This window comes from Argiope bruennichi, chromosome X1 (genome assembly GCF_947563725.1).
Source record: "Argiope bruennichi chromosome X1, qqArgBrue1.1, whole genome shotgun sequence".
Classification (NCBI taxonomy): Eukaryota; Metazoa; Arthropoda; class Arachnida; order Araneae; family Araneidae; genus Argiope; species Argiope bruennichi.
The window spans coordinates 21675964-21688645 of record NC_079162.1 but is presented as its reverse complement, the minus strand read 5'-3'; the positions used below and the strand labels follow the sequence as shown (position 1 = coordinate 21688645).

The 12682-nt window shown below is 29.6% G+C and overlaps 1 protein-coding gene across 1 annotated transcript; it reads left to right on the top strand.

Moving 5' to 3' along the window:
- The first annotated feature begins 2820 nt into the window (after positions 1-2820).
- Positions 2821-7399, top strand: LOC129959166 (ctenidin-3-like). Its single transcript, XM_056071988.1, has 4 exons — positions 2821-2892; positions 6644-6941; positions 6984-7100; positions 7308-7399. The coding sequence occupies exons 1-4, from the start codon at positions 2881-2883 to the stop codon at positions 7397-7399; spliced, it is 519 nt and encodes a 172-aa protein (XP_055927963.1). The 5' UTR covers positions 2821-2880.
- The last annotated feature ends 5283 nt before the right edge of the window (positions 7400-12682 follow it).

Here is a 12682-nt window from a genome sequence, read left to right as displayed (position 1 = left end):
CGCAAGCGGCAAAACATCTCTGGTTTTTGTGGATGAGGGAGTTAAAATAAATCAAAAAGTGTACCAATGGGGCATTTTAGAAGCTAGTTGCACTTCGGCAATGTAAAGTGGGAGTTTCAACAAGACTCCGCACCGACTCACAAGAGTAAAAAGGCAGAAGAGTGGTATAAGGCGCAATTTTCTGACGTGGTATCATCTGGTTCACAATACTAGCTGAATCTCAATCTCATGATTACAGTGTATGGTCCATTTTGGAGTCGAGGGCTTGCACTAAACGGCATAAAAATTTGGACTCTCTAAAGCAATGTCTTCGGCGGGAATAGGATAGAATAAAAGATATTGCTGAAATTTTCAATAAGTGTTTGCGAATCTGCATCTCTACAAAAAGTGGTCACTTGGAAACAAATTAAATGTATTTATTATTAAAAGTCTACTCTTATTATTATTTGTTATATTTTGTTAATTTATTTATTTTTAATCAAGTTATATTAAAAATTGTTTGTCCAGGTTTTCCTGCCGCACCCTGTATACATAAATTCTCAAAATATATGTTTCATTAAATTTGCTAGTATAAGCCCATAACATTGCTGCAGAATTTAATCTTCAAACCTTTATATAGTACAATGTGTTCATGCTAAAAATACCAGACAGAAATGGCTTATATTTAAAAAAACACGAACATGATCGGTTGCAAATTTTAATTGCATTTGAGATTACTCATCAAATTTTATTCATAGTAATTTCAGTGTGAACACCATTAACTGTTTAGCTGATGTATAAATTGAAAATGGTCTCTTTTCAAGTTTTCTTATAGTATTTGTGATATCTATAAATCTGCGGTACGTAGTTACAAATCATCCAAATTGCAAATTTTTGGCTGGTACAAAATCCTTTTTATCGGTTTTCAATTAAAATTATCTAATGGTGGTATATCAAGAGATTCTGCTCACCATGCAGTGCTAGCTGAGAGTCAGCGGGAAACTACAAAAAAAAAAAAAAAATGCAGTCCTAAACAGCTGCTGACGAATGACATGTGCTATCAAGTTGAAAACTCAAAGGCAAAGCTTGGAGCAATCCCCTCATCACATTCGTCATTGATCCTATCAGGGTCTCTCAATATAAATCTTTACCTTTTCTCATTTTTTGGTCTTTTATTTTATCTGTTTAAGCTAAGAATCTCTAACACTTCTTTGAACCTTCTTTTAAATTGTAATTTCTCTTTTTTTATTATATTTGAAGCATTTTTATTAGAAATATAGAACACAAAAACAAGAATTTACGAATACCAAATACGAGCATAAAATTAATCAAAGCCATTGCAACTCTATTCATTAAATCTTATCATCTAAAAAGCAGTCCAAAGAAAATTCATGTCATAAAAATAAATTTATATTCTTTTAATATTTCAAAAAATAATGGAAAAAATTAAATTTTTAGTGCTAAATATGCTATTAAATGATGTATATGATAAAAATTCTTTTAAAATACAATATAAATAATCATCTTCTTTTTTTAATGAGTAGTTTATTTATATTGGAGCCCCATTTGTAAGCAAGGCGAGGGCTATTTGGGATAGATCTCGTAATTTTGAACCCTGGTCAGATGACGATGATGGCACCTGAGCTGGCAGACCCCTTTCCAAACTTGCTCATCATCCCGACGGGAGAAAATTTGGCCCAAGATGCACCTGTCCCGCATCATGACGGTTCTTTATTGGAACCGGATCTCGAACTTGGATTCCTTCCGCCTCGAAGCTGAGGCCTTATCACTAGGCCACCGTGGTCTGCCACTATCTTGTATAGCTTTTGCTATAAAACATGCAAGTTTTATTCAAATAATATGCAGTAGTAAAATTCAGTCTATTAATGTTATTGCTCTGCAACTTAATAAATTTCTTACAACAATTTACAAAATTTCCTGAATCTAAAATTGATTTATGAGGATTGCAAGGAAGATTAAATCTCAACTTCCTTGAGTCCTAAGATGCTAAAAAAAGAAGAGAAAAATTTCAACAAAATATGAAACCATATTTAGTATTTCCAAAGATGATGAGAAAAGAAGCGAAAAATGTCAACGAAAATGGAATCATGTAAGGAGACTAGCAAATATTGGGTAAAATATTCAAATTACACGAATTAAACTGAGTATATCTGAGATTTCCTATATTTAACCATCATTGTGAGTAATTCGTGCAAATAACGATGCTAGACCAACAATAGCATAGACACTATCAAGTCCAATACACAAATGTTAATGTTTCAGTAGAAGAGCAATAACATTACATTGATTAATATTATTGCTCTTCTGCTCAGTAAATTTTTTTTTATTAATTACAAAAATGATCTAAATCTAAATTGTCTCAGAAACAGTTTAAATCTCAATTTGTTCTAAAAACTCTTAAGATTGTGGAGAAAAAAGAGCCAAATTTCTACATTTCTGGGAACATTTCATATCGAGATCCAATTATGTAAATTGTTCATAATCCAAATCACCCGAATCAATCTGAACTTATCTTTAATTTCCTATATCTGATGATCGAAGGAAGTGAAAGTTTGTATCTGAAGATGCTCAGCCAACGAAATCGTAGATATTATCCAGAAGTATTCAGTTTCCCAACTTTCGTTTTTCTTTAGTTTCTACCCAAAACCTTTCAAACAGGAAGGATGAAGTGATGAGTTTGTATCTTGCAGGGATCTCGCGGAAGATTCCGAAAAGGGTGGTCCGATATGGATCATTTCCCAGGCTATCAACACCCATAAAGAAACTCCCGAGTATAAAACCTCTTAAGTTAATCCTTCTCACTCAAAACCTTCTCCTGCTCTTTGCATAAGCAGTACAGTTCTTCTCATTCTCTAAGGATATAAGGAAAATAAGTGAAAAATGTATCTAAAGGTAAGTCATTCGCTTTGAGCTTGAAAGTAAAATGAGGGAATTTAGCAACAAATATGCGTAACAAAAGTAGAACAGTAAATGCTGTTTATGTTTCTTTTCTTTTTTACTTTGATGAGAAGATATATACAAATGTATTGAAAGGCCTTTAAATGTCAAACTTTTTTTTAATTTGAAGCTGTTTGAAAAAAATTATGCTTATTTTAAGCCTTCTGGGATTCTGATGTAATTTATAAATAATATTTAATTCATATTGAAAATTTTCATATAACTGTGAAAGAAAGTTATGAAAGCGGTTTTCTAGTAACTGTTTCGGCATTTATTAGGCCTTTTTTTTCTTTAAAACAGTTATACATTTTTAGTTTGTGCATTATGCAAATATTTATGCATTAGACTTAAAGAATAACTTAAAGCTATTGTTCGATTCTGATATGATATTTGAAACCAATTATGTTTTAGAAACTTTGTACGTAAATAACTTATTTTCTATGATAGTAGCATAAAGAGAACAGAAAAATTTCAAAAAGTCATAAAAATTTAATAAAATATCTAGTGTTTTTTTTTTTTTTTTTGAGTTTATTATGTTCAGCGAAAGAACAGTAATCGGAAAAATGAATCTCGCTTTTAAAAAGTTTTGAAACTCGGTATTATTCAGTGGAAACAGAGCGACAGAAATTATTATTAAAATAGATATTTTTTCCAAAAATGTTAAATGAGGAGCATTAATTTCAGAAACATTATGAGCTTAGTTTAGAAGAAGTTCAGCAAGTGCGTTCTGTAATCCAACTTTAAATTGCAAAATTCAGCTTCAGAACATTTTTACTCATAATTCTAAAAGTTTTTGGATATATCACGATCTTATATCAATTTTTATTGTATTAATAGCATTGATTACATACAACGATTTGATGAATGATAATCTCCGTAGTTCTTCTTTCTGAATCTAAATTTATGAATTTTTTTACAATTAATAGCAAAAGATAAATTAAGTACATCCTGATGAAAAAGCATTGGAATAAACGGAAATAGTTAAAAAAAATTAAATGAATTTTCGATTACATAGAACTAAGCTTAAAATTCTTGAATTTTCTTAAATTATCACGCTTTATTAAAAAAAGCTGGGAAAAATTTAAATAACTCTTAAAAATTAATATTTGGAACATTTCTCTTTAAAAACATCTTTTGGGTATGTTAGTTCAATATTCCTTTCCTCTTAAAACAGATCTATAAAATGGTACATAATATAAAGGTCACGTAAGAAGTCAATGTATATAAATATCTCTTTAATTAAATCCCTTAAACATAAATAATGAGACCTAAATCATAAAACAAAACTTACACTCTGTTTTAAAAAAAAGCAATATATATTCGTTATTTGCTTCAGTTGCCCTTTTTAAAAGAAATCAGTCCATTATTTTATACTGACATTATCAAAAAAAATAATTCGATAAGTAATAATATCAGTAGTTGGCAGCGGTTTTAAAAAGTGTGAATAAGAAAATAAGGAAAAGGAAAAAAATATTACTGTTATTCCTCAAAAACAAAACAGTATTAATTAATAAAAAATATCTATCTATTAAAATTGTTACCACAAATTAAGTCGATCTAACATGAGAAAAAGCATAATGATATTCAAGGATTAATGTTATTTAGGTATTGAATAATATTAGAATCATACAGTCAGATAACTAATTGTGGAAACTCAAATGAACAGTTTGCTTTAAAAAGCTTTTGTCTCATGTAGGGTTGTCATCTGCTGTCATGTCATGTCTCTGTCTCATGTTATCTGGTGTCATCAGTCAAAGTTTTAAAATCTACTTCAAATTGACGAATTTTCTTTTCATAAGCAATGTGAAACAGATATTTTCTATAACTTGAAAGAAAGCATCCCTTTACACGTTACGGTTCTAAAGCAAATATTAAACTCTCCATAGAATCAAATGTATATGTAAAGACTCGCTCTCTAAGACATATAAATATATTGTATATTTTTCTTCAATATCATTTAAAGGTTCTGCTTATAAGAACTTATCCAAAAAATTAAAAAAACCATCTTCTTTATAGGAAAAAGTTTGCTCTCTTAAACATTGTTTAGTGTTTCTGAATGTAACAATTATTCCTTTTTAGTAAGCATTTTCTTCGAAGGTATTCAGTGATGTGATAAAAAGAATGTTATTAATCCTTAAAAATGAAAAGAATAATTTATTTTGAAGATATTCGATTTTTTTACCTTGTAAAGTTTGACTGTTTAATAAAATTTTGTTTTCTTTCCCTTTAAGAAAATATTGCTAATAACTAAAATGTAGGCTTTTTTGTCTGTTAAACTTGCATACATATATTCTAAATTTTTTCATTTCTTCTTTTTATATACCTTTTCTTCAATAATTATTTTTTTCGACAAATGAAAAGGTAATGCGTCGAAATCATAATAAATTGCTGTTATTTGATTAAGAAACATTTTAAAATCTTTTTAGTGAATTTTAAACCATCTTAGCGTCTTATTAATGCAAAATGTTAACATTGTTCAGAGCATGACCTTTTTTATGTTTTGCGTAGCTTCCTCAAAAATGAACAGGAATATTGAACATAATAAAATGCATTAGAAAATTAAACTATTATTATCAAAACTTAATACTCATAAATTAAGATAATCAGCTTTATTTCCCGATTGTTAGATAAAAACCACTTTACTAAAGAAAGGGTTTTCCATTTTTATTTATAATGATTTAACTTAAAAATCTGAACAAAACGTTCTGTGTGTGCTTACATGATTTCCCATGATAGCTGTTTAATAATGCTTTACTCATTAATTTTCAAAATATTTTAGTGAAAGGAAAATTTTTCTTCGTATACTTTTATGTAAGGGCTAAATTCGATATGGAATATTTCCCTTAGGAAACATTTGTGTTTTTTTTTATAAACTGGGTTATAAATACAACAAGCTGCTAAAATCTTACAGTAACATATCGTTCCTATTTGTATGAGAGCAGAATTGGGAAATACCCATTCATATTGTCGAGAAGCAAAATGAATAAAACGCATAACTCATTACTTAATATTACAAAAGCATGTATCGCGTATGTGATTGCTTATAAATCTGTGTAAGATAAATCTATGGAAAATTCGTAACGTTAAAATACCAGAAAGATTATTTAGCGAAATGAATATTGGATCATTCAGGAAAAAACCGGCAATTTTTGCTTAAATTGTTTTTATTTGCAATATATTTTTTTTAAATACATATATCAAAATATCCTTAAAATATTTTAAGGATTATTTTAAATACAAACAATGGTTTTTATTTTCTCATATACGAAGTTTAGAGGAAGTACAGGAAGTATTGTAATCGTCATCAAACAAATGGCACTTTTACAAAATATTAAGTTCTGCAAACTTTTACAAAATAGAGTATTCATTGTTTGTAAAAAGCCTTAAAGACTCTCATTGCAATTTAAATAAATTTAAAAACAAAATAGTAATTTAATAAATACTGAAAATAATGTCTTTCTAGATGTAAATTAACTGTGAGATCTTAAGTGCATGAAAAGCCCTTATCTGTCCTGGCACCCGAAGCTATGATAATTTCTTTCTTCTTTGAGCGAATACATATCAATCATGAATTAAATAATGAAAACTGCCTTAACTGCAGTGCCTTAGTTTTTATATCTAAATTTAGTTATATTATATTTAATCAGTTTAAAATACTCAAAATTTAACAGAAATTTTAACATTGTTTATCTTCTTTTTTCGTCAGGTGCCTGTCCTAATTCTTTTTCTAAGCGCTTGTTCCATCCATGGAGGAATTATTCACGATATTCACGACGGAGGTGCTGGACATGGCATTCTTCTTGAACATGACTTTGGAGGACATGGCGATGGATTCGGTGGAGGACATGGTGGAGGACACGGAGGAGGCCATGGGGGTGGACATATTGTAAAACTCGGCGGTGGACATGGAGGTGGAGGACGAGGTGGCGGAAAAGTACTGATTGCTCATGAGATAGGAGAGTATGGTGGTCATATTGTATCAGGAGGACATGGTGGATTAGGAGGTGGACATGGTGGATTAGGAGGTGGACATGGTGGATTAGGAGGTGGTCATGGTGGACATGGCGGGCATGGTGGATTAGGAGGTGGTCATGGTGGACATGGCGGGCATGGTGGATTAGGAGGTGGTCATGGTGGACATGGCGGGCATGGTGGATTAGGAGGTGGTATTGGTGGACATGGAGGTGGTGGAGGAGATATTATTACAGTGCCAGTCGTAAAACACGTTCCTGTTGTGAAGCATGTGCGTGTAGTCAAAAATGTAAAAGTTGTAAAGCATGTTCCTGTTGTAAAACATGTACCCGTAGTTCAACACGTAGCTGTAGTTGCAGGCGGAGGCGGAGGAGGTGGACACGGTGGCCTAGGAGGAGGCCATGGTGGTTTCGGAGGTCATGGTGGATTTGGAGGAGGACATGGAGGTTTAGGAGGAGGTCACAGTGGAGAACATAGTGGTTGGTGGTAAAAATACTTAATGATGTATTTATTTTTGAGCATTTAATTCAAAACACCAGCTTCAAATAAGATATTGCTGATATGTGCTTGATGAAATACAGAGTGAAGCCAGTATAATTATATTTTATGTTTTAAATTTATGTTCCAAAGGTTGAAGCCATGAAAACTCTTTATGTGATAAACCATGTTCAAGTCTTTCAAAACGCAGTATTTTTACAAAGCATGTTAAATTAACTTGAATGGTAAATTTTAAAAGTAAATATTTTTTATCTTCTCCCCATTTTGAAATGTATTTCTTTGTACTAAGAAATTATATTTTTTAACAAAATGTAAACTGAATTTTTTAAAATTACCTATTGTATTTTAAGCCAATTATGGTTTTGCGCGCTTGTGTATCTTAGTATATTTCACTATAATCTCAAATTAGAAAGATCAATGTAAATCTTTTCTTTTAAATGAGTGGTTGTATATACACATATTAGAAATTATTTCTACTTCATAAACTCATGGATAAAAACTGTATATGTATAAATAGTTTTTAATAAATTGTTTATTTGTTTATTTCTGACTGTTTCTTTATTTAGTTATCCTTCACAACCATATAAATTTCCAATAAACTCTCCTTATCTTTGTCATATATGCTATAAATGCCTCATCTTCGAAATATTTTATACAATCTATGCTATTTAAACAAAATTATAATCAAGTTATAAGCAGATTTTAAAAAGAGAAAAAGTTTCCTGGTTAGTATACAAATTACAGCTTTAAAATAATTAAAACGGATTTCTTTCTTTTTTCTCTTCCTCAAGTAAAGTTAAGTAAATAAAATCATCTACCGTCTACAGTTGTAAATTCAAATTCAAAACAATTAGTTAAATCCCTGATTAAGTATCCTTAATATGTGGAAAATTGCATTTCCTTATCTTTTAAATAAATACTTGCAAACAAGTAAAATGAAAAACAAAACAAAACAAAATGTTTGGATTATATCTTGAAATTAAATGCTTCAATATGAACAGGTTTGCTTCATCAAGAATATGAGCTAAATGCTTAAATAATTAGCAAGATTTAATCGTTTCACATCTGCTAATTTTCCAGTACACAGTAGAATGCGCCAAATAGGATAAGAATATGCTAGCATGTTTTTATGTTTCGACTACTTATTAAATGCAACCAACTGTTTTTTCACGTTACCATCCATCAAATCATTGTTATGGACTGCCTACTCTTACTGTTAAATCAAAAAGGTGTTCATATAAGCAAAACTGCACGTTGGTATGTTCTTACATCACATGACCAAATTTCACCACACTCTACTGCATTGCATAAACACTAAATAAAACACAAAAATAAATAGCTAAATATATCATATACTTCATTTCACGAAATCATTTTTTTTTTGTATTATATATATTTAAAAGACTTTTTTTATTATTTGCATAAAAATATTCATGCCGAAGATATTTCTTCCATAATCTCAATCATTTTATATTTATATTTTTGATCACAGAATATTGCTTATTGATTTAGACATTGTCTTCCTTCATTTTTTAACAATAGATTCCTTGAACTGAATATAGCTGAATGTTCAGAATATAGAAATCTATGAATTAAATTATATTTCATAATAAATTTACGTATTCTATCTTACTCTGAATTGTAATAAATAAGATTTCCATAAATATGTCATCATTTTTAATACCTTGTTAACCATACTTGAAAAGAAATGAGATAGTTGATTAAGACATAAACACATATAAACGTTATTTTCCAATTGTGTTATTCCTCTAAAAAACGACAAATGAAAACCAAATAAAAAATATACTATTTTCTTGAAAATCTATATCTTTTATAATTGAATACTAATAAATAACTTCAAAATGCAAATTCTACTTGCCATTATTAAAGGAGTTTATGTAAGAAATTCTTGGACTTTCAGTTAAAATCAATAATTACACATGGAAATTTTTGAAACTACATTTTATTGTTTATTTATAATATTTAAAATTTTATAAAATGAACCTATTTTCTGTTTCTAAATGTCTTTTTCGGTTGAGAAACAAAACTTCATCTTGTTCTATAGGGTGGATCAAGCTGGGTGGATCATGGCTAATCAAAACACTAAGATCTTTTTTCTACTCTAAGATCTCTTTTCCCATTCCTACAACAGAATTAAACCTTAGCAACTTGTGAATATAAATTTAAAAAAAGTCTCAGTTGAAAAAAAGGAGTATAAACCTTTTCCGATTGTCTTGCTCACTTTTTTAGTTTGTCTTGTCATAAAAAATCTCGTATTTCAATCTTGTTCAATTTTTTCTACAAAAATTTATTATCAACTCCATTTAGCTCATATCCCTTTTTTTCCACTTCAATCTCCTTTTTCAATTCCTACTATTAGTTCACAGTCTTCCTATATATATTTATATATCTTGTTCAAATTTTCAATCGTTAATAAAATACTTTTTATTCATCCACTCAAGTTCGAATACATTTTTTAAAACTTGTGGTGGATGACACTTGATGTTAATACAATTTTTTCAAATATTATTTCATTAATTATTAAATTTAATTAATTTTTAATACTTTAGAGTTTTAGTAGTTTGTAATGAAAATTTAAATCAACAGGCAGTAGCTCAGTAGGTAAAATGCAAGGATTTCAGTATTTTTCATGTGAAAGTGAATCAATTCTTGCGAAAGTAGGAATTGACTTTAATTTTTTTATATCACTTGCTTATATTTATTTCTGCTTGAAACTCATTTCTGTATATTCCGTGTGGAAACTCCCACAATCAGAATCGGTTGGATATCTTTTGGCGAATAAAATTCAGAAATCATTACTTGACGTGACTTTGATAACAGCAGACTGAGGGATTTCTTCAACAGCAATAAGACGAATGGTGTCGGTAACAGCAAACTGAAGAATTGAAAGAGAGATGACGGTTGCAGACAACAACTTATCTACAACCCAAATGCCAGTATTCATTTAGTACCCTAGGATTATTCTTAGCCATCAAGATACTTTTTTGTATCCAGTTTACCTTTTAATAGTAGATTCAAGTGCATTTTTTATCGATTCCAGATCCCACCCGCATCGATCAGTCTTCGTTCAAATTATTTTCCTTTCAGATACAAAAGAACAACATAGCAAGAATTGATAGAATGAGTAACTCCACTCATCCGAACTTCTACATGGCAGTAGCTATTAAACGTTTGACCCAAATCTAATACACGGCAACTATTCTTATCACTTGACCTAGGTACAAAATTGCGAATGTCCATCTCAGAATAACTTTAATCTTTCTTAAAGATGGGATTTCAAGGCCTAGGCCTTGTCACGAGACTACCACGACTGTCCTATTGCATCTAGACAAACATACAAGCAACAATATATCCCTAAGTACTTGAGGTTTCTTGAGCCCCTTAAAAGCCATTGGACCAGGAAAAGGACAAAAATAATTAGGGAGATAATTAGGGAGATATTTTCCGGTTTTATTCATTTGGTAGAGTTTTTACCACTCTGGCGACATTATATGTGACGCTTAAATTATTATTATTGCGATAAACACTACAGGAGAAAATATCACAAAGCTTGCGGATAAAAAATGAACCAGACAAGTAATAAAAGTTAAATGGAAAAACTTTTGGACTACAAGGAACTTTAGAGTAAAACTGGTATAGTGTACAATTTTACCATCATAATGTCAACATTATGTCACATAATGTTTTGCTATCATTATATCGAGGTTTACTCGCGTTTAGTCAACTGGTAGTACATAAAAAGTGAAAGCACAGAAGTGAGAAAATTTACCTTTTCATTAACAAAATTGCTTTATTTCAATATTGTGACAGAAAATTAATCTTTTTTCTCAAGCAACGAGAAGTTTTTATGGATAAATTTCGTAAATGAGATTTAAACATTTTTTCAATGATCTCTTTCAGATAATATTTTTCTTAATTACGAAATTTGCATATGAATTTGAATTTGAATATTGTTAAAGGAATATTTCAAAAGTGATTTCACTTTCATTATTCTTTCTTGATCAGATATTTTCGAGTTAAAGAAGTCATTCTTTTTGACTAGAAGTCATTCCCCCCCCCCTTTTTTTGACAAATTTATAAACGTAAAACTTCTTTAAATATTCGTAGTATAGAAATGTGATATTTCATACTTTGAATTAACATTTTTTAATATTATCGGATTATTATTTAATCTATACTTTCAGGCTATATTCGTATTTTGTGTAATTAAATAACTCTTTTAATTTTTTAAGACTTCTAATCCCAGTTTTAAACAAAGAGGCTTTTTCATATTTGTGATGATTAATCTTCATAAGAAGCATCAACAGCCACGAAGATTACCAATTAAATACTTGCTCAAAAATGGTATTTAAGTTACTTTATCTTTCCATGATACTGGCTCAAGTGCATTTATATCCATTTGCTTGGATTTCAGCTTAAGCGAGAAAGCAACTCAGGTCAGTCAGACTCAGTAATTTCATCGGATTTAGTATTTTTAAACCGACTGAGGTTTTGAGATAAACTTGAATAAATAAAATATTTTAAATCATAAAATCAGAGACAAACGATTGCATTTTTCAAAAATTGCATCAGAAATTGCAATTCTTGTAAAATGTCTTTTGCTCTAACTCTTCTTTTTGTATGTTATTTATTTTCTTCTACTTTTAGGAAATAAATAATTAAAAAATATAACTCGGCTCAATCGGGTTTAAATTCTATCCATAAATAGCTAAAGATCCAGATTTGCTTAGGATTCAGCCTAAAAATGTATAACAGTAAATTATTTTAATTGAACTTTTAAAAATAGGAAGAAAAAGTTATCGTTAAAGGTGTTTTATTTCCTTATAAACACGTTGAAACATTCTGATTTTTGATAGTGAAGACGATTTGATCGATTCAAAACGATTAGTATGCCAGCTTCAATAAAGTGACTTTATTTTTATATAATTTAATATGTCATAAATATTTTACTGTTATTAACTTTAATAACTTATGAGAAGAATTTTCCATTAAAAAAACCTCACATTAGTTTAATAACCATTTATAGAACAGTTGTATAACAAATCTGAGAATAATCATAATTTCCATTGAGGCCCCATTTCTTTCTTTTACGAAAGGCTTTCAGTTTTTATATATGCATAAAATGAGAGGAAATTGAGCATATCTAGAATTTCCCATGTCTGGTTAGTGCTCTCTCTAAGTCTAATTGTCAATTCATTAAAATATAAAGCAACATGAAATGTCTCGTGAGTTACTTAAATAATGCTTTTATCCT

Coding starts and splice junctions, on each gene's coding strand:
- LOC129959166 (XM_056071988.1), top strand. Junction 6,942..6,983: donor AGGACATGGTGGATTAGGAG/GTGGACATGGTG, acceptor GTGGATTAGGAG/GTGGTCATGGTGGACATGGC. Junction 7,101..7,307: donor CGGGCATGGTGGATTAGGAG/GTGGTATTGGTG, acceptor GCCTAGGAGGAG/GCCATGGTGGTTTCGGAGGT.